The following is a 22,647-nucleotide window of genomic DNA, read 5'->3' as shown; positions in this document are numbered from 1 at the left end:
AATCTCCTACATTGGTACTAGCAGAAACAATTCACAGAATGAATAATACAATGTCCCATGCTAAGATGGTAGCCATCGATCAAAATCAAATTCCAAAATTTGAAAAACTTTGGCATCCTTGGATAAAACAACAGTTCCTGTCAAACTTCAATGACTCTGTCCTGTTGCCATGGTAACAGATTAAATGACTTACAGAGACACCCATTCTAAGGCTTCAAAGAGAACTAAAAAGAATAATAAACTGACGAGCGGGACAACCTTGTGGACCATACCTCTACCTTTCAACCCTTTTTCTTCTTTCTCTTTCCTTTTCTCCACCTTACGATTAAAGCTCATTATCAGAATTTATTTGACCTATATACACTCTACTTGTAAACAATATGTATAGTAGGTATAAATCATTTAAATACCTACAAAAGTAACTAAGGAAATTATATATATATCTTTAATTTAGGTTTACGTGAACCCAATGTTTAATATTTGAAATTTCATGATATTTACCTATATAAACCCTACTGTAAAACAATGAGCTTACTGTATAGATCCTTGTAAACTTACTTTATGTATCTTTATAACATTGTATACTCAATAAACTTCTTTTGACAAGGAACATTCTGGAATGAAAAGGCTATTTTGTTTGACTTATTGTTGTTTATTGTTTCTGATCATGGGCAGTCTTTTGTATTCCGAAAATCATTAAATCTGTATTAAACGAAAATCATTATATCTGTTCACATATGAGAAAACTTTTGGGGTTTGTCTCTTCAGAAATTTTCCTACTGAAAGTCTGAAATTGGATGTTAAAAGTGGTGCACACACTATACAAAAATTAAAAGCTCATTCCTGGTTCCGATTTTCTCATAGTGTGTACCCCACTTGTGTATAACCCAGTGCTCCTACTGTTCTAACTTGTTGAATTTCGATCCATGAACAGCCAGCTTAAGTTGGTCAAAACTTGCATTTTAGTTGGATCCACTCTCTCTGTACTCCTCTCTTCCTCCTCCAATGTGCTTATCTTTCAGTAGCAATTTAGTGAAAATAGAGGGGAAGATAATTGTATGATGGTTAGGCATTTTTACACATACTTAGCACTTGCCTGTTTCTTTTGAGAACAATGGGAGCCCTGGGCCTTTTTTTTTTTTTCGACCCAGAAGGCTAGGAAAAACAAAAAACAAAAAAAAAACGTACAGATTGCTGTACTAACACAAGCGTGGGATCTCCACCGCTGAGCTATTGTATAGTGACAGGGGGACTGCCCCCCTCCCCACCAGAACACAATGATTAGCGCTCACAGCCATTGGCTGCAAGCACTGATTGGATGCTGTTTTTCCAACATGCTAGTTCAATAGAAGCCGGTCATCAGACCAGCTTCTGTCAAACAGGGAGCTGTAGACATGGCCTGAAAGTGGTCTGGTTTCTGCCGAACCAACTTTTTTCTGACGATTTCCAGCTCACGTGTACCTAGCCTTTCAGCTTTTATTTACAACATATAATATTGTCACACAGTAAGCATATGTATATAAGCACATTAGCTTTTTGTGTGCTGCTCCCCTACTGCCCTCCCTAATACTAACCCGAGCCTCCTCTCGATCCAGCGATGTGCACAAGAGACTCGGCTATCCAGGGACTCCCTCTCCATATTGGCTGAGACAGCAGCAGGTGCCCTTTGGCTCCCACTGCTGTCAATCACAATCCAATGAGGAGAGATTGGGGGGGGGGGGGTTTGAGCCGCAGCTCTATGTGTCTTACGGACAGATAGAGCAGCGGTTCGGGAGTGAGTTGGGTAGAAGAAATGAAGACAGCACTATCTGAAACTCAATAAGAATATGGAGCCTCCAGTCAAACAGTATAAAGCCGATGTAAAGGCTAAACAGTTTATTGAAAACAAATTACAGTACATTGCGGTGACATCACACGGGATCGCCGGTGGACTCAGGCTTGGATCCTGAGCGTTCACGGCTTTAAACCAGTGGTTACGGCAGACTTTTCCCATGCTTCTGCCTACCGGACCCAGCGGACATTAGCCCATCTTTATTCATCTACACCGGCCTGGTATCGTATGTACTGTAATTTGTTTTCAATAAACTGTTTAGCCTTTACATCGGCTTGGTACTGTTTGACTGGAGGCTCCACACCCTTATGGAGTTCCGGATAGCACTGTCTTCATTTCTCCTACACAATTCAGTCACTTCATGTGTTTCTATGATGGCTGCATCGGACTGGCTCCTGGGCAATGGACAGCGAGTACCCCCATAGGGCCAGTGCCTGGAACATTGTGTTGTTCGGCTCGGGAGTGAGCATGGCTTTCTCTGGGGGCACTGCTGGAGGGGGAGTAGCCAGGAGCGCTGGTGAGGGACCTGAAAAGAAGAGGATCGGGGATGATCTGTGCAAAACCACTGTACAGAGGAGGCAAGTATGACATGTTTGTATTTTTTTTTTAATTAAAAAAACAGGTCAGAAAAAGAAATGCAAACACAGAAGTAAACAACGAAAAAAATACCTTCTAGAATGTCTTGTTGGTCTGCAGGTCTTTGAAGAAACTCTTTAAATTTAGACATGGTAGACTCTTGGCGCATGCAATATAGAATCTTCTTTGCACAATACTTCTGTATAAAACACTTCCTAAAATTTAAAAGTGGTCATCAGCTGAACTTTATGTTAAAACAGCTTAAAACAGAGGGGCCTATCATTTTATTATGACAAGGATGAGAGCTTAATTCAGCACTTTTCCAGTTGCCCTTTAATGCAAGAACTACATTATTTTATAATTACTCAGTCACAACAACATTTTCTACTCCTGTGGCCTTACTCAAAGACTGTAAAACTGAATCATTATAACAACACAACTATGTAATTGAATTTGGTGGTTTCCATAAAAGCAGAATTTTGGGAGCACATAATTTACAAATTGGTCTTCATCTTTTTCAGTTTCAGTTACATGAAAACAAAAGATGGGCAAAACAAGTTTGTTTAATTTAGAATGAAGCCACAACTTGAGTACAAAAGCCTTTCCCTGGCCAGCATGCTGCAGAGAAGGACCCTCGCTCTCTGTGTTAGGCAGTGGGCTTTCTGCAGAGGTCCAGCACTCCCTTCTCGTGGGTCAGACCTATACCTCCACAATCAGAAAAGATCATAATCCCAGCTGACTGATGAAATCAAATAAAGTCAAAGTGGTGTTTTAACAATGCTCCAGACACCCAGAATTTTCAGAAGTAAAAGGTTAAACGCGTTGGGCATAATACTGAAGGATTTGCATTTTTTATTTTTGTCATATGATTTGGTTTATGTTATATTTAATTCTTTGTTGGTGTTGTTTGTACCACATATTTTATCATAATACATTTCTAGATCTTTTTTCATATATTGTTGATTTGTTGCCTCTAAAGTCCCTAGTATCTCTTTGGGGGGGGGGGTACTTCTTTTAGAATTCAGAAGTAAAGGTAGATCCTGCTTTTCTTCCCTCTACACAGGTTTCCCCAAATCTACAAAATAAATACATTTCTACATTGTTTCAAATGGGGTTTTTTTTGGTAGAGCCCCGAGTTTGAATAAATCACCAGAGGAAGCAAAAGTGGATCTCCTGAATGCAACAAAAGTGTCTGCTGGTGCACACATGCCGCTGTCTAGGGATTGTGCTCTATGGCACTGTGATTACAACTTTACCAAAGAACACATATAACAAAAATGTAAAATGAAGTCAGAATACTTCAAAACAAAAAACACTTCCGTGATATAAAAAAAAAAAAAAAAACACTGCTAAAAACAAAAATTGGTATATGCACCAGAAGAAAGAAAGTTAAAAAGAAATCCAGTTTATAACACTCCATTCACACTTGTGCGACTTCAAAATCGTGCAATTTCCAGTGTGACTTCTGGCAGCTTTGATGCTACTTTGATAGTACTTTGGATGAGTGCGACTTGTGGTTAAGGGGAGGGTGACTGCAGTGTCCTTAACAATCAGTGAATAGCTGGTTGCTGAACACCTCAATACCGGGCCAATTCTGACACTTCTCACATGTAAACATCTACTTTTTTGGCTAGAAAATTACTTAGAACCCCAAACATTAGGCCCTAGGGCAGGGATATGCAATTAGCGGACCTCCAGCTGTTGCAAAACTAGAAATCCCATCATGCCTCTGCCTCTGGGTGTCATGCTTGTAGCTGTCAGAGTCTTGCTATGCCTCATGGGACTTATAGTTCTGCAACAGCTGGAGGTCCGTTAATTGCATATCCCTGTCCTAGAGAATAAAATGGTGGGTGTTGCTATTCTTTATATCACACAGTATTTGCGCAGCGGTTTGGAAAAAATTCATATTAATAAATTTTAGTGAACATAAACACAATATAATTCCACTTTTTTTGGTATAATATAAAAGATGACGTTACACCGAGTAAACAAATACCAAACATGTCATGTTTTAAAGCTGCGCACGCTCTTGGAATGGCAACAAACTATGGTAGATTAAATTATCCATAGGTGACGCTTTAAAAGCCTTTGCAGGTTACCAGTTTAGATTTACACAGAAGGTCCGGTGCTAGAATTATTGCTCTAGCTCTGACGTTTGCGGTGACACCTCACATGTGTGGTGAGATCACAGTTTACACATGCATACGGGACCGACGTGTGCGTTTACCACTGCATGTGAGCACGGGGTGACAAGGGCACTTTACATTTTTTTGTTAATTCTTTTATTATTTATTTTTACAGTCGTTTTAAAAAACATATATTTTTGATTGCTGTCAAAAGGAATATAAACAGCCCTTTTGACAGCAATAGCAATGACAGGTCCTCTTTATGGTGAGATGGGGGGTCTATTAGACCCCCCCAGCTCTCCAATGCAGCCGATCAGACACAGATCTTTCTGATCGACTGCTTCACTGGCCGCTATGCCAAGAGCAGGAAGTGGAAGTGACAAAATTCTGACATCACACAGTGGGAGGAACAGCTTCAGTTCCTCTCACTGTAACGCCGGAGCTGGATGTCGCCGGCAGCATTGTTACTGGGCTTCCTGAATGCTTGGGTGAGCTCAGTAAAAGCAGCGGCAGGAGGGGGGGTGGGACCCCCTTCTGACACTTGAAAAAGTATTCCAGGGTCTGCCCAGCCGCTTGGAGTACTTTTACACTGAAAAAGAATCGCTTGGGCTAAAAAAAATGTTCCCGGGATCATGGTTGTAGCCTAGAAAAGAGACAGACAGAGAGGGGGGGAGGACACAGGAGACATATAGCAGGCTGCGGCTGACGGAATCATGCAAACAGACCACAATGTCAGGGCTCAGCAACCATGATTATCGTGGTCTGTTTGCAGAGGGGAGGGCATAGCTAGGCAGGATGAGCCAGGTATTTCAGGTGATACGGGTGTCCAAATGACACAGCACAAGCACTGTGCTGTATAAAATGCTTTAAGGAAACAGGATCTTTAATTTAGTTTTTTTTCCAAAGTAATGCATGAACTACTTTAAAGTCGTATAGATATGAACAGTACTCATTACAAAACATAGACTTGTAATGTGACTTTGATATCCAAAGTCACACGACAAGTCGCACAAGTGTGAATGGAGCTTAAATCAAGCTTTGTTTTCAGGTACCAGGACAGAGATGGTAAATATAGAGCTTTAGACAAATAGGTTATTGGAGAATACCATTGCAAAAACATCACTGTGATATCTCATTGATAACTTACCAGCTCTCTATACCAAGTATAGACAATAACTCATCTTCAATGAAATGTGCAGGATGACCCAAACTCTCAAGATCATTAAAACCTTCACAAGGCAAACGCTAATGAAGAAAAAAAAAAAAAGTTACAATTCTTTACCATAAAGGATACAATCTGCATAATTCAGAAATATATGAGCTGTGATTCTGAAATGCAGGAAAGACTGGCATAGTACATGTTAATAGTTCTAAAACAATAAATAAATAAAAATAATAATAATAAGAAGAATAGTATAATAAATAATAACAAGTATATAATATATTATACAAATAATAAGTATAATCATCAAGACCCCTTTCACATTGAGGCAGTTTTCAGGCGTTTTAGCGCTAGAAATAGCACCTGTAAAGCACCTGAAAACTGCCTCCCATGTTGCCCGAATGCTTTCACACTGGAGCGGTGCGCTTGCAGGATGTTAGAAAAAGTCCTGCAAGCAGCATCTTTAGGGTGGTTTGAGAGTGGTTTATACAGCGCTCCTAAAACGCCCTACGCATGAAATGAATGGGCAGCGCTTCCGAAGCGTCTGAAAAGCACTTCCGAAGTGCCGCAACACGGGTGCTTTTAACCCCTTCTTCAGCCTCTAGCAGGGTTAAAAGCGCTGCTTAAACAGCACTAAAGCCCTGCTAAAACGAGCGGCACTTTAGTGCTAATGCTCGGGCGGCCCCAGTGTGAAAGTAGCCTTATGGACTTCTATATTCAATATAAAATATTTTTGTGGGAGTATTTTGAGGGGCACAAGAATCCAGATACTGTCAGGATGTTCAAAAGCGCTGAGAGAGGAGAAGGGTTTAAAGTGATTGTAAAATCTTGTTTTTTTCCCCTATAAAAATAACAAACATGTTATACTTACCTGCTTTGTTGCAGTGAATTTGCACAGAGCATCCTCAATTCTCCTCTTCTCGGGTCCCTTGTCGGCGCTCCTGGCCCCTCCCTCCTGTCGAGTGCCCACACAGCAAGCAGCTTGCTATGGGGGAACCCGAGCCGTGTCACAGCTCCATGTGTCCAAACACGGAGCCCCATCCCCTCTACCCCGATTGGCTAGCTGACTTTGATTGACAGCAGCGGGATCCAATGGTACTGCTGCTTTGTCTCAGCTAATCAGGAAGGAGAATCTCAGATGGCTGAGACACTAAATGGATATCGCTGGACAGAGATGAGGCTCAGGTAAGTGTTAGGGGAGCTGCTGAACACACAAGGCTTTTTATCTTAATGCATATAATGCATTCGTTTAAAAAAAACCTTCTGCCTTTACAACACCTTTAACACCTTGTCTGATGATGAGGGATCTGAGACTACACAGGCCATAGACCTTAGTAGCAAGAACTTTAGCTGGAAAACCTTACCCACAGATGACAGACAGTTAAAACACTGGATCCTGGCAAAGCCTGACCCAGCCAGGTCTTGCGTGTGTTTGGCCCTTTGGGAAGGTGCCGACTCTTCACAGGAGGTCATCTGAGCGTCCCGCAATGGTGATGCCAGAAAAAAGCACTAGGCTAAATACAGGAGGCTGTTCTGAGAAGTAACAAGTATGCATGGGTAGCCAGGTAGTGAAAAGTAAGAGTTGGTTCTGGTCAACCTAGCAGGTCAGGGGGTCCTCTAGAAATGAGGGGCACCATGAAGGGATTTTCGTGTCCCATTCAATAGGAGATAGGAAAGAGTAGAGGCCCAAATGGGGCACATCTCATAGATAAGGGGATGGCGCTGTAGGCATGCTTAAAGCCACTGTGGGGAGTATCCGCAAAGAATTGGATGAATTTGGTCACAAAGTCCTGAGTTGCTGTGGAGACCCCTGAGAACAAGGTAGGGGACTTTACTTCACCAGTCAGAGATGAAGAAAACCCCGATGGTATAGATCATACACCATCAATGGTTTCCAGATTACAGCCATTGGTTCTCACAGAAGATACTGAGTAGGAGAAGTGGAGTATGGGCTGAGGTCACACTTAGCAGTGAGCTGTCTCTGTGCAGACAGGTTCAGCTTGCGTGACAGTGATGCAACTAAGCCTAAAGTACGAGGCAAGGCCTCAGGTATTCACAAACCTAGGCAGCTGATGCTGATCAGGGTCAGCAGTGACCAGGTCCCTGTAGGTGGGCACTAGAAACAGACCATAGACTAGAGTTCCATGTGATGCTTTTGCAAGACAGGAACAGCAGAGGGATGGTGCTTCCTCTATGTTGAATGATGTGAAAAGAAATTGCAGAGCGAACATGACACTCCACAAAGTGAATAACATCAGAATTCAGTCACAATTTTTTTTCACAATAAAACTGTCAGAAACGGGAAGATTTGAAAGATACCCAGCCATGCAATAGTGAGGTAGCTCTTAATTCTCCAGCGCAAATGGCCTTACTCAACAGAGTGAGTATTCAGAGACAGGGCAAGTGCTTAGGCAGGACCAAGGCTTTAGACCTTAAAAGTGCTGCTAACGTTTACCAATATAAAAAAGGTCTACAAAGCACTAGCCCCACATGTCCAGTCCAGCCGGGTCAGCAGCACTCATGCAGCCCCAGACCATGACACTCCCACCACCATGCTTGACTGTAGGCAAGACACACTTTGTCTTTGTACTCCTCACCTGGTTGCTGCCACACACGCTTGATACCATCTGAACCAAATAAGTTTATCTTGCTCTCATCAGACCAAATGACATGGTTCCATTAATCCATGACTTTAGTCTGCTTGTCTTCAGCAAACTGTTCGTGGGCTTTCTTGTGCATCATTTTTAACAGAGACTTCCTTCTGGGACGACAGCCATGCAGACCAATTTGATGCAGTATGCGGCGTATGGTCTGAGCACTGACAGGCTGACCCCCACCCCTTCAATCTTTGCAGCAATGCTGGCAGCACTCATACGTCAACCATGGTGAGGCCTGTTCTGTGTGGAACCTGACCTGTTAAACCACTGTATGGTCTTGGCCACCATGCTGCAGCTCAATTTCAGGGTCTTGGCAATCTTCTTATAGCCTAGGCCATCTTTATGTAGAGCAACAATTCTTTTTTTCAGATCCTCAGAGAGTTCTTTGCCATGAAGTGCCATGTTGAACTTCCAGTGACCAGTATGAGAGAGTGAGAGCGATAACACCAAATTTCTTCAGTGTTGTCACATGAAAAGATACATATAAAATGTTTACAAAAATATGAGGGGTGTACTCACTTTTGTGGGATGTTGCTAATTATATATATATATATATATATATATATATATATATATATATATATATATATATATATATATACACACACACACACACACACACACACACACACATACACAGTAAGTGTCAGAAAAAGATTTAGTCTTTAAGTGGTTAAAACGCTCTCATTTAGACCCCTTTCACGCTGAGGTGGTTTTCAGGCGTTTTAGCACTAGAAATAGCGCGTGTAAAGTGCCTCCCATTCATTTCAGTGTGACTTTTCACACTGGAGCGGTGCGCTTATGGGACGTAGGAAATGTCCTGCAAGCAGCATCTATGGGGCGGTTTGGGAGCGCTGTATTTAGATGGACTTTGATGGGACTGCTGGGCACTGGCAAGCTGCACATGATGGACACCGATGGGGATGCTGGGCTGCATATGACGGACACTGGTGGGCTGCATATGACGGACACTGGTGGGCTGCATATGACGGACACTGGTGGGCTGCATATGACGGACACTGGTGGGCTGCATATGACGGACACTGGTGGGCTGCATATGACGGACACTAATGGGGCTGCTGGGCACTGGCAAACTGCATATGATGGACACTGATGGGGCTGCTGGGCACTGGTAAGCTGCATATGATGGGCTGCATATGGCGGGCACTGGTGAGGCTGCTGGGCACTGGCAGGCTGCATATGACGGGCACTGGTGGGGCTGCTGGGCACTGGCAGGCTGCATATGATGGGCACTGGCAGGCTTCTGGGTACTGATAGGTTGCATATGACGGGCACTGGTGAGGCTGCTGGGCACAAGTAGGCTGCATAGATCTCTTGTATCATGTCTGCAGTCTCTGACCATCTCCTGTATCATGTCTGCAGTCTCTGACCATCTCCTGTATCATGTCTGCAGTCTCTGACCATCTCCTGTATCATATCTGCTAGAAGTGCATCGAATGGAAATTTTTTTTACGTCGGCTAGGAGTGCAACAGATCGTCACCAAACGGTTCAACCTGTTCGGATCGGCACACTTGCGCTCCGCGAAGCGCGCCGCTGCCTCGGCCTTAGGCCGCGGCTTCTGCCTAGCTCCGGAGCGGTGGCCATCTTGGTACACCTGGCGGCCGTTTACCGTGTGATTGCTCTGTCAAATGACGGAACGATCACTTGTAAAAGGTTCCTCTCTCCCCTCTGTGTACTGATCTGTACAGTGGAGGGGAGAGATCGGATGGCAGCAGCGCTGTGGACTGGATCTGTAGTGCCCACAGTGCTGCTCTGTGAAATTGCAGTCACATCCATGGATCCATCCATCCATGCTCAGCCATCCCTCCATACTCTGCCATACCCTGCCAATACTCTGCCAATACCCTGCCAACTGGATATTACAGCAGTGGGGGAGATTGTGGATATTATTACAGTGGGGGAGATTGTGGATATTATTACAGTGGGGGAGATTTTGGATATTACTACAGTGGGGGAGATTTTGGACATTACTACAGTGGGGGAGATTTTGGACATTACTACAGTGGGGGAGATTGTGGATATTACTACAGTGGGGGAGATTTTTTTTTTGTTGATCCGAAAATGATCCGAAGTGTGACTCTTGATCCGAGGAATGATCCGAACCGTGAGTTTTTTGATCCGTTGCACCCCTAACGTCGGCAGAAAGGCACGGCTGGGCAAATGGGCGTGCCGGCCGGGAGCTCCATGAGTCAGGCCGCGGGGATACCCGCGATCGCCTCAAGGAGAGGAAGAACGGGGAGATGCTGATGTAAACAAGCATCTTCCCGTTCTGCCTAGTGACAGTGTCACTGATCTATGCTCCTTGTGATCGGGAGCAGAGATCAGTGACATGTCACATGTAGCCACGCCCCCCACAGTTAGAAACACTCCCCAGGACATACTTAACCCTTACACTGCCCCCTAGTGGTTAACCCCTTCACTGCCAGTGTCATTTACCCAGGAATCAGTGCATTTGTATAGCACTGATTGCTGTATAAATGACAATGGTCCCAAAAATGTGTAAAAAATGTCCGATGTGTCCGCCATAATGTCGCAGTCATGATAAAAATCATTGATCGCCGCCATTACTAGTAAAAAAAAAAAAAATCAATAAAAATGCCATAAAACTATCCCCTATTTTGTAGACGCTATAACTTTTGCACAAATCAATCAATAAACGCTTATTGCGGTTTTTTTTTACCAAAAATATGTGGAAGAATACGTATCGGCCTAAACTGAGCAAAAAAAAATGTTTTAAATATTTTTGGGGGATATTTATTATAGCAAAAAGTAAAAAATAATGTGTTTTTTTCAAAATTGTCGCTATTTTTTTGTTTATTACGCAAAAATTAAAAACCACAGAGGTGATCAAATACCACCAAAAGAAAGCTCTATTTGTGGGGAAAAAAAAAAAAGGATGTCAATTTTGTTTGGGAGCCACGTCGCACGACCCCGCAATTGTCAGTTAAACCGACGCAGTGCCGAAAAGCAAAAAACACACTGGTCAGGAAGGGGGTAAATTTTTCCGGGGCTGAAATGGTTAACAATGTGTTTAAGTTTAAGAAACAAACATCTTGTTTGTTTAATTTCAAATGCATTGTGGTGGTGTATAGAGCCAAAAAGATTAGAATTGTGTCGATGTCCCAATATTTATGGACCTGACTGTATATAAAAATAATATAAACATTTATTAAAAACTGCCATTTTCGGTATTGGTTTTGGTTTTCGGCCTAGTGCATCCTTCATTTTCGGTAACGGCACCAAAATTTCTAATAACAATAAATTAATTTCTATTTTACAGGCAAACTAAAAAACTTACAATAGAAAAAGCAACTTAAAGGTCATAAAAAAAAAAAAAAAAAAAAAACTGTTAAATTAAATCGATGTAAAGACTAAAAGCTAAATCGGCTCAAATAACCACCGACATCTTAATTGTTTCCTCATAAAAGATCTCTGCTCCCTGCACCAATGACATTACAAAGCCTTACATCTGCTCGCTCAGTAAACAGACTACATTATTTGTCATGTGAATGAAATAAAAGTTTGGATACTAACATTTTAATTACTATGTTTACAGACGGCATAAAACGTTGATAAAATGTAACTTACATGCTCCACGATGAGTTCCTTTGAGAATGAGGATACTAGTTTTCGTGCAGCTATGCCAGCCTTGTGCCGACTTTTATATTCTTCCAGCCAATCTGGAAGATCCATTTGGTTATAGTACTTGATTATTGATGGCCATCTACATAACACAATAAACACAATGCGTTATCTTGTAGAAATACAGTGGGGACAGAAAGTATTCAGACCCCCTTAAATGTTTCACTCTTTGTTATATTGCAGCCATTTGCTAAAATTAATTAAGTTCATTTTTTTTCCTCATTAATGTACACACAGCACCCCATATTGACAGAAAAACACAGAATTGTTGACATTTTTGCAGATTTATTAAAAAAGAAAAAAACTGAAATATCACATGGTCCTAAGTATTCAGACCCTTTGCTGTGACACTCATATATTTAACTCAGGTGCTGTCCATTTCTTCTGATCATCCTTGAGGCTGGGTTCACACTGGTGCGACACGACAGCCGTCCTACTTTGGATCCGACTTTGCCCTGCGACATGAAGCCGGCATGTGTCCGACTTTCAATGAACGGGGATCCGACTTGGATCCCCGCCAATGCCGGCACTGTGTTTGGTATGAATCTTTAGGGGGGAACTCCGCGCCAAATTTTAAATAAAAAACCGGCATGGGTTCCCCCTCCAGAGGCATACCAGGCCCTTGGGTCTGGTATGGACCTTGAGGGGAACCCCCTACGCCGAAAAAACGGCGTGGGGGGTCGCCCCCAAACCATACCAGACCCTTATCCGAGCACGCAGCCCGGCCGGACAGGAATGGGGGTGGGGACGAGCGAGCGCCCCCCCCCCTCCTGAACCGTACCAGGCCGCATGCCCTCAACATGGGGGGTTGTTGCCTTGGGGGAGGGGGGCGCGCTGCGGCCCCCCCACCCCAAAGCACCTTGTCCCCATGTTGATGAGGACAAGGGCCTCTTCCCGACAACCCTGGCCGTTGGTTGTCGGGGTCTGCGGGCGGGGGGCTTATCGGAATCCGGGAGCCCCCTTTAATAAGGGAGCCCCCAGATCCCGGCCCCCCACCCTATGTGAATGAGTATGGGGTACAGCGTACCCCTACCCATTCACCTAGGAAAAGTGTCAATTTAAAAAAAAACACTACACAGATTTTTAAAGCATTTTATTAGACAGCTCCGGGGGTCTTCTTCCGACTTCGGGGGTCTCTCCGGTTCTTCTCCACGCTCTCCGGATCTTCTGCCGGGCTCCTCCGCTCTCTTCTGCTCTTTTGCCGCTCTTTTGCTAAAGCGGAGGAGCCTGGTCTTCAATCTTCTGCCTTCTGCCTTCTGCCTTCTGCCCTCTTCTCCTGATGTTGACACGACGCTCTCTGGGGCTAGAATGCTCTCTGTGCGCTCTGCTCTGACTTATATAGGCGGTGACCCCGCCCCCTTATGCCGTCACAGTCCCTGGGCATGCTGGGACTGTGACGTTTTAGGGGGCGTGGTCATCACCCGATGACCACGCCCCCTTATGCCGTCACAGTCCCAGCATGCCCAGGGACTGTGACGGCATAAGGGGGCGGGGTCACCGCCTATATAAGTCAGAGCAGAGCGCACAGAGAGCATTCTAGCCCCAGAGAGCGTCGTGTCAACATCAGGAGAAGAGGGCAGAAGGCAGAAGGCAGAAGGCAGAAGGCAGAAGATTGAAGACCAGGCTCCTCCGCTTTAGCAAAAGAGCGGCAAAAGAGCAGAAGAGAGCGGAGGAGCCCGGCAGAAGATCCGGAGAGCGTGGAGAAGAACCGGAGAGACCCCCGAAGTCGGAAGAAGACCCCCGGAGCTGTCTAATAAAATGCTTTAAAAATCTGTGTAGTGTTTTTTTTTAAATTGACACTTTTCCTAGGTGAATGGGTAGGGGTACGCTGTACCCCATACTCATTCACATAGGGTGGGGGGCCGGGATCTGGGGGCTCCCTTATTAAAGGGGGCTCCCGGATTCCGATAAGCCCCCCGCCCGCAGACCCCGACAACCAACGGCCAGGGTTGTCGGGAAGAGGCCCTTGTCCTCATCAACATGGGGACAAGGTGCTTTGGGGTGGGGGGCCGCAGCGCGCCCCCTCCCCCAAAGCACCAACCCCCCATGTTGAGGGCATGCGGCCTGGTACGGTTCAGGAGGGGGGGGGGCGCTCGCTCGTCCCCACCCCCATTCCTGTCCGGCCGGGCTGCTTGCTCGGATAAGGGTCTGGTATGGATTGGGGGGGACCCCCACGCCGCTTTTATCGGCGTAGGGGGTTCCCCTCAAGATCCATACCAGACCCAAGGGCCTGGTATGCTCTTGGAGGGGGAACCCATGCCGGTTTTTTATTTAAAATTTGGCGTGGAGTTCCCCCTCAAGAACATCTGAGCACAAGTCGCGTGCCAAAGTCGGATCATGCAAGACGGCAATCCGACTTTGATCCGACTTCAATGATAGTCAATAGGCTGAAGTAGGATCAAAGTCGGACCAAAGTAGTACAGGGAGCATTTCTAAAGTCGGAACGACTTGTGTCGGACCAGTTAGGACGGCTCCCATAGGGAAACATTAAATTTCACACGTCATGCGACATGAGCTCCCAATGTCGGAGCGTTTGTCGGACCAGTGTGAACCCAGCCTGAGATGGTTCTACACCTTCATGAGTCCAGCTGTGTTTGATTATACTGATTGGATTTGATTAGGAAAGCCACACACCTGTCTATATAAGACCTTACAGCTCACAGTGCATGTCAGAGCAAATGAGAATCATGAGTTCAAAGGAACTGCCTGAAGAAGAGCTCAGAGACAGAATTGTGGCAAGGCACAGATCTGGCCAAGGTTACAAAAAACATTTCTGCTGCACTTAAGGTTCCTAAGAGCACAGTGGCCTCCATAATCCTTAAATGGAAGACGTTTGGGACGACCAGAACCCTTCCTAGGGCTGGCCGTTCGGCCAAACTGAGCTATAGGGGGGAGAAGAGCCTTGGTGAGAAAGGTAAAGAAGATCCCAAAGATCACTGTGGCTGAGCTCCAGAGATGCAGATGGGAGAAAGTTGTAGAAAGTCAACCGTCACTGCAGCCCTCCACTAGTCGGGGCTTTATAGCAGAGTGGCCCGACGGAAGCCTCTCCTCAGTGCAAGACACATGAAAGCCCGCATGGAGTTTGCTAAAAAAACACCTGAAGGACTCCAAGATGGTAAGTAGGGCTGGGGAAAAAAATCGATTTGAATCTTGAATCGAGTTGAGAGCTCAAATCGATTCAAATTTTCAGCAAATCGATTTTTTTAGATTTTTTTTTTTTCACCAGGACCGGCGCTGACACCGCGCCGATCCTGAGGAGCTGCGGGCAGGAGTTTTTAGGCGAGGCCACGGCTTTGGCCTAGTCCACAAGGCCGGACGCCGTGGACTAGGCCGAAGCCGCGGCCTCGCCTAAAAACTCCTGCCTGCAGCTTCTCAGGACCGGCGCGGTGTCCATCAAAAAAGAACTCGATTCGAATCGTGAATTGAGTTTTTTTTTTTTTTTTTATAAATCACAGATTTTTTTTTGTAGAAAATTGCCCAGCTCTAATGGTAAGAAATAAGATTCTTTGGTCTGATGAGAAATGTGTGGAAAAAAAACAGGCACTGCTCATCACCTGTCCAATACAGTCCCAACAGTGAAGCATGGTGGTGGCAGCATCATGCTGTGGGGGTGTTTTTCAGCTGCAGGGACAGGAAGACTGGTTGCAATCGAGGGAAAGATGAATGCGGCAAAGTACAGGGATATCCTGGACGAAAACCTCCTCCAGAGTACTCAGGACCTCAGAATGAGCCGAAGGTTTACCTTCCAACAAGACAATGACCCTAAGCACACAGCTAAAATAACGAAGGAGTGGCTTCACAACAAGTCCGTGACTGTTCTTGAATAGCCCAGCCAAAGCCCTGACTTAAACCCAATTGAGCATCTCTGGAGAGACCTAAAAATGGCTGTCCACCAACGTTTACCATCCAACCTGACAGAACTGGACAGGATCTGCAAGGAAGAATGGCAGAGGATCCCCAAATCCAGGAGTGAAAGCCTTGTTGCATCTTTCCCAAAAAGACCCATGGCTGTATTAGATCAAAAGGGTGCTTCTACTAAATACTGAGCAAAGGGTCTGAATACTTAGGACCATGTGATATTTCAGTTTTTCTTTTTTAATAAATCCGCAAAAATGTCAACATCTGTGTTTTTCTGTCAATATGGGGTGCTGTGTGTACATTAATGAGGAAAAAAAATAACTTAAATGATTTTACCAAATGGCTGCAATATAAAAAAAGAGTGAAAAATTTAAGGGGGTCTGAATACTTTTCGTCCCCACTGTAGATGTTGGCAAATTAGCATGTAAATATGGCGTCAGTCTTTGGGATGAAAAAACAAAAATCCCTCAGATCAATGAAAACTGAACCAATATGACCATAACAAAAGTCCTTGAGGATCAGTATACTGCATAGACAGTCCAAAGCAAGGTAATCCTATGGGCGTAGTTCACATTATTGCAGTGCAGTGTAGTCAAAAAAGGTAGAGCATGCTCCATTTTTACAAACAAAAAAGCATACAAATGCACGTATCACAGTGTACATAAAAGCCCAGGGAAAGAAAGAAGGAGGAACTGACCTCACAGGACTAATGCACATCAACTGTATATAGAATGCACATCAAATGCATGTATGCAGTCATGGCCGAAATTGTTGGCACCCCAGAAATTCAAGTATTTATCACAGAAAAGTATTGCAGTAACACATATGTTTTGCTATACACATGTTTATTCCCTTGGATCTCCCGGTCTTCTCACACACTGACCGATCCCTGATTTCCCTGTCTTCTCACACACTGACCGATCCCTGATTTCCCTGTCTTCTCATACACTGACCAATCCCTGATCTCCCTGTGTTCTCAAAAACTGACCAATCCCTGATCTCCCTGTGTTCTCATACACTGACCGATTTCCCTGTCTTCTCATACACTGACCAATCCCTGATCTCCCTGTCTTCTCACACACTGACCAATCTCTGATCTCCTTGTCTTCTCACACACTGACCAATCTCTGATCTCCTTGTCTTCTCACACACTGACCGATCCCTGATCTCCTTGTCTTCTCACACACTGACCGATCCCCGATCTCCCTGTGTTCTCATACACTGACTGATCCCTGATCTCCCTGTGTTCTCACACACTGACCGATCCCTGATCTCCCTGTCTTCTCATACACTGACCAATTCCTGATCTCCCTGTCTTCTCACACACTGACCGATCCCTGATCTCCCTGTGTTCTCATACACTGACCAATCCCTGATCTCCCTGTGTTCTCATACACTGACCAATCCCTGATCTCCCTGTGTTCTCATACACTGACCGATCCCTGATCTCCCTGTCTTCTCATACACTGACCGATCCCTGATCTCCCTGTCTTCTCACACACTGACCGATCCCTGATCTCCCTGTCTTCTCACACACTGACCAATCTCTGATCTCCTTGTCTTCTCACACACTGACCAATCCCTGATCTCCCTGTGTTCTCATACACTGACCGATTCCCCTGTCTTCTCATACACTGACCAATCCCTGATCTCCCTGTCTTCTCACACACTGACCAATCTCTGATCTCCTTGTCTTCTCACACACTGACCAATCTCTGATCTCCTTGTCTTCTCACACACTGACCGATCCCTGATCTCCTTGTCTTCTCACACACTGACCGATCCCCGATCTCCCTGTGTTCTCATACACTGACCGATCCCTGATCTCCCTGTGTTCTCACACACTGACCGATCCCTGATCTCCCTGTCTTCTCATACACTGACCAATTCCTGATCTCCCTGTCTTCTCACACACTGACCGATCCCTGATCTCCCTGTGTTCTCATACACTGACCAATCCCTGATCTCCCTGTGTTCTCATACACTGACCAATCCCTGATCTCCCTGTGTTCTCATACACTGACCGATCCCTGATCTCCCTGTCTTCTCACACACTGACCGATCCCTGATCTCCCTGACTTCTCACACACTTACATAGTTACATAGTTAGTCAGGTTGAAAAAAGACACAAGTCCATCCAGTTCAACCTTAAAAACAATAAATAAAATAAAAAATTTCGTACAATCCAATATACCCAATTGTATACCCTCAGTTGATCCAGAGGAAGGCAAAAAACCCCAGCAGAGCATGCTCCAATTTGCTACAGCAGGGGAAAAAATTCCTTCCTGATCCCCCACGAGGCAATTGGATTTTCCCTGGATCAACTTCACCTATAAATGTTAGTACCCAGTTATATTATGTACATTTAGGAAAGTATCCAGGCCTTTCTTAAAGCAATCTACTGAGCTGGCCAGAACCACCTCTGGCGGGAGTCTATTCCACATTTTCACAGCTCTTACTGTGAAGAAACCTTTGCGTATTTGGAGATGAAATCTCTTTTCCTCTAGACGTAAAGAGTGCCCCCGTGTCCTCTGGGTTGACCGTAAAGAGAATAACTCAACACCAAGTTCACTATATGGACCCCTTATATATTTGAACATGTTGATCATATCCCCCCTTATTCTCCTCTTCTCAAGAGTGAATAAATTCAGTTCCTCTAATCTTTCCTCATAGCTGAGCTCCTCCATGCCTCTTATCAGTTTGGTTGCCCTTCTCTGCACTTTCTCCAGTTCCCCGATATCCTTTTTGAGAACTGGTGCCCAAAACTGAACTGCATATTCCAGATGAGGTCTTACTAATGATTTGAACAGGGGCAAAATTATATCTCTCTCTCTAGAGGCCATACCTCTCTTAATATAAGAAAGGACTTTGCTCGCTTTGGAAACCGCAGCTTGGCATTGCATGCTATTATTTAGCTTATGATCTACCGAAACCCCCAGATCCTTCTCCACCAGGGATTCCCCCAGTTGTACTCCTTCTAGCATGTATGATGCATGCATATTCTTAGCCCCCAAGTGCATAACTTTACATTTCTCAACATTAAACCTCATCTGGCACATAGTCACCCAATCAGACAGTGCATTGAGGTCAGCTTGTAAATTGGAGACATCCTGTAAGGACGTTATTCCACTGCATAGCTTGGTGTCATCTACAAAGACAGATCCCTGACCTCCTTGTCTTCTCACACACTGACTGATCCCTGATCTCCTTGTCTTCTCACACACTGACCGATCCCTGATCCCCCTGTCTTCTCACACACTGACCGATCCCTGATCCCCCTGTCTTCTCACACACTGACCAATCCCTGATCCCCCTGTCTTCTCACACACTGACCAATCCCTGATCTCCCTGTCTTCTCACACACTGACTGATCCTTGAACTGCCTGTCTTCTCACACACTGACCAATCCCTGTTCTCCCTGTCTTCTCACACACTGACCAATCCCTGTTCTCCCTGTCTTCTCACACACTGACCGATCCAGGATCTCCCAGTCTTCTCACACACTGACCGATCCCTGATCTCCCTGTCTTCTCATACACTGACCGATCCCTGATCTCCCTGTGTTCTCATACACTGACCAATCCCTGATCTCCCTGTCTTCTCACACACTGACCAATCCCTGGTCCCCCTGTCTTCTCATACACTGACCGATCCCTGATCTCCCTGTCTTCTCATACACTGACCAATCCCTGATCCCCCTGTCTTCTCACACACTGACCGATCCTTGAACTGCCTGTCTTCTCACACACTGACAATCCCTGATCTCCCTGTCTTCTCATACACTGACCGATCCTTGAACTGCCTGTCTTCTCATACACTGACCAATCCCTGATCTCCCGGTCTTCTCACACACTGACCGATCCAGGATCTCCCGGTCTTCTCACACACTGACCGATCCCTGATCTCTCCGTCTTCTCATACACTGACCGATCCCTGATCTCTCCGTCTTCTCCTACACTGACCGATCCCTGATCTCTCCGTCTTCTCATACACTGACCGATCCCTGATCTCTCCGTCTTCTCCTACACTGACCGATCCCTGATCTCTCCGTCTTCTCATACACTGACCGATCCCTGATCTCCCTGTGTTCTCATACACTGACCAATCCCTGATCTCCCTGTCTTCTCACACACTGACCGATCCCTGATCTCCCTGTCTTCTCACACACTGACCGATCCCTGATCTCCCTGTCTTCTCACACACTGACCGATCCCTGATCTCCCTGTCTTTTCACACACTGACCAAATCCCTGATCTCCCTGTCTTCTCACACACTGAACGATCCCTGATCTCCCTGTCTTCTCACACACTGACCAAATCCCTGATCTCCCTGTCTTCTCACACACTGAACGATCCCTGATCTCCCTGTCTTCTCACACACTGACCGATCCCTGATCTCCCTGTCTTTTCACACACTGACCGATCCAGGATCCCCCTGTCTTCTCACACACTGACCGATCCCTGATCTCCCTGTCTTTTCACACACTGACCGATCCCTGATCTCCCTGTCTTCTCACACACTGACCGATCCCTGATCTCCCTGTCTTCTCATACACTGACCGATCCCCAGGTCTTGGTCGCCCTCTCACACCCGATCAATAACTTACCGAGTAAACAGCTGCTTTCTCCATATTTTCCCCCGAGTGGCACAGACCGCTCGGAGCCGCCTGCAGACACTGCTGACACTGGCCATGTCCCTGTAGTCCAGATCCCCCTTACATAGGATGAGCTCCAGGAGCTCCTCCGGCAGCCCCGTCAGGCCCGGGCACATCGGCAGAGTCCTGATCTCATCTGCCGAGGAATCGCTGTCATCGTGCAAACTGCTCTCTGCATCTTCACCTGTCAAGGCAGCAGCCATCTTTTGTTTACATGGCCTAGGAGAGCCGGTAGTCGCAGTGTGATGACGTGTAATCCCTGTCAGTGCAGTCCTGGAGGGAATGATGACAGAGAGAGGGGGAGCTCAGACAGAGATAACAGGACAGAGATGACAGGGCTTTGGCATTCAGGGACTGTATGGTGATGGACAGTTCATGTGTGGAAATAGACCTGACTTCTCTGTTTGACAGGCAGACTTTCCCAACATTGTAACCATGAAGGAACATTTGAAATAAAGTTCATTTCCTAGGGAAGACATTGTAGTGTACACCAGTGGTTCCGGAGACTGGACTTTAGAGCAATGTTTTTCAACCTATTTTCAGTCAACGCACCCTTTAGAATCGCGCACAATCCCGGAGCACACCAGTTTGAGGGCTCATTTACACCATTAGGTGCATCCGGGCGCTTTTTTGCGTGTTCCCACACATTCCTTTTTTTTTTTTTTTTTTTTAATGACGTGCTCTATGCGCAAATGCAAAAGGGTGCCAGCGTGATTTATAAAATTGTGCAGCACCAAAGAAACTACGGTGCTATGGCACTGCTATGGTACCATGTGTTTTAGCAGGTGCAAACGTACACGCATTTGCTAGATGCGTGGGGAAACGCCAGCACATTTTTGTGTGTTATGGAAAAACACGCAATTTCACACCTATTACTATACTGCGCTTGGTGTGAACAAGCCCAAACATGTACGTAAGTGAGGTGGAGTTCTGTGGTCTGTAGGTTGTAAACCCCCTGCCCCCCAATTCCCCCCTCCTAGCACAAACCCTCCCAAATCCCCTGTCCTAGGACAATCCCCCACCTCCTAGAATAACACCCGCAAATCCCCCCTTCTAGCACAACCTCACCAGCACACCAACCCCCCCCCCCCCCCCCGATCCCCTCTCCTTGCGCAACTCCCCACCAAATTCGCTCCTCTAGCACCCCCCCCCAAAAAATCCTCCCACCTGACACAACCCCCCTCCCACCCAAATCCCCCCTCCTAGTACAACACCTACACCCAAATTACCCTCTCAGCACCCCCCCCCCCCCAGATCCCTTCTAGCACAACTCCCCACCACCAAAATCACTCTCCTAGCACAACCTCGCACCACAATCACTCTCCTAGCACAACCTCGCACCACAATCACTCTCCTAGCACAACCTCGCACCACAATCACTCTTGTAGCACAACCCCTCCACCAAAATCACTCTTGTAGCACAACCCCTCCACCAAAATCACTCTCCTAGGGCAACCCCCACCAAAATCACTCCCCTAGCACAACCTCCCACCAAAATCACTCTCCTAGGGCAACCCCCACCAAAATCACTCCCCTAGCACAACCCCCCACCAAAATCACTCTCCTAGCACAACCCCCCACCAAAATCACTCTCCTAGCACAACCCCCCACCAAAATCACTCTCCTAGCACAACCTCCCACCAAAATCACTCTCCTAGCACAACCTCCCACCAAAATCACTCTCCTAGCACAACCTCCCACCAAAATCACTCTCCTAGGGCAACCCCCACCAAAATCACTCCCCATAATCCCCTTCCCTAGCACAACCCCCCCACAAAAATCCCTATCTTAGCACAACCTCCTGCAAAAATCACTCTCCTAGCACAACCCTCCCACCTGACACAACCCTCCTCCCACCCAAACCCCCCTCTTGCTAGCACAAATTCTATCCTTACAATAATGACATCAGCAGAGAGGTTGGGAGAGCCAGGAGAAGGTGTGGGCTGTGCTCTATATTCTGCCTCCCACTTCCCCAGCTCCTCTCCTTCCTTAGCTCCTCTCTTGTCTGGACATTTAGATCTGAGCTATTCTCTGTGAACTGTTTGAACAGGAGGGAGAAAGCAACTGTTGACTCCTGTGTACAGAGGAGGCACATAGCAGGGGAGATGCTGACTGAGCT

General features: G+C 45.9%; 1 protein-coding gene across 1 annotated transcript in view; it reads right to left on the bottom strand.

The window, feature by feature from the left end:
- The window catches only part of FBXO21 (F-box protein 21), a 90,378-nt gene extending 69,571 nt beyond the window's left edge, over nt 1-20,807 (bottom strand). The window contains exons 1-4 of the mRNA XM_073625747.1: nt 20,481-20,807; nt 11,963-12,098; nt 5,681-5,778; nt 2,501-2,622 (exon numbers count right to left, since the gene is read on the bottom strand). Coding sequence (XP_073481848.1) covers nt 2,501-2,622; nt 5,681-5,778; nt 11,963-12,098; nt 20,481-20,731 — 607 coding nt within the window. The 5' untranslated portion in view covers nt 20,732-20,807. The remainder of the gene's footprint in view (nt 1-2,500; nt 2,623-5,680; nt 5,779-11,962; nt 12,099-20,480) is intronic.
- Between the last annotated feature and the right edge of the window lie 1,840 nt (nt 20,808-22,647).

The sequence above is a fragment of the Aquarana catesbeiana genome, linkage group LG01, assembly GCF_042186555.1.
Source record: "Aquarana catesbeiana isolate 2022-GZ linkage group LG01, ASM4218655v1, whole genome shotgun sequence".
In the NCBI taxonomy this organism is placed as follows: Eukaryota; Metazoa; Chordata; class Amphibia; order Anura; family Ranidae; genus Aquarana; species Aquarana catesbeiana.
Note: the sequence above shows the minus strand (reverse complement) of the source record. Positions and strands in the feature narration are given on the sequence as shown.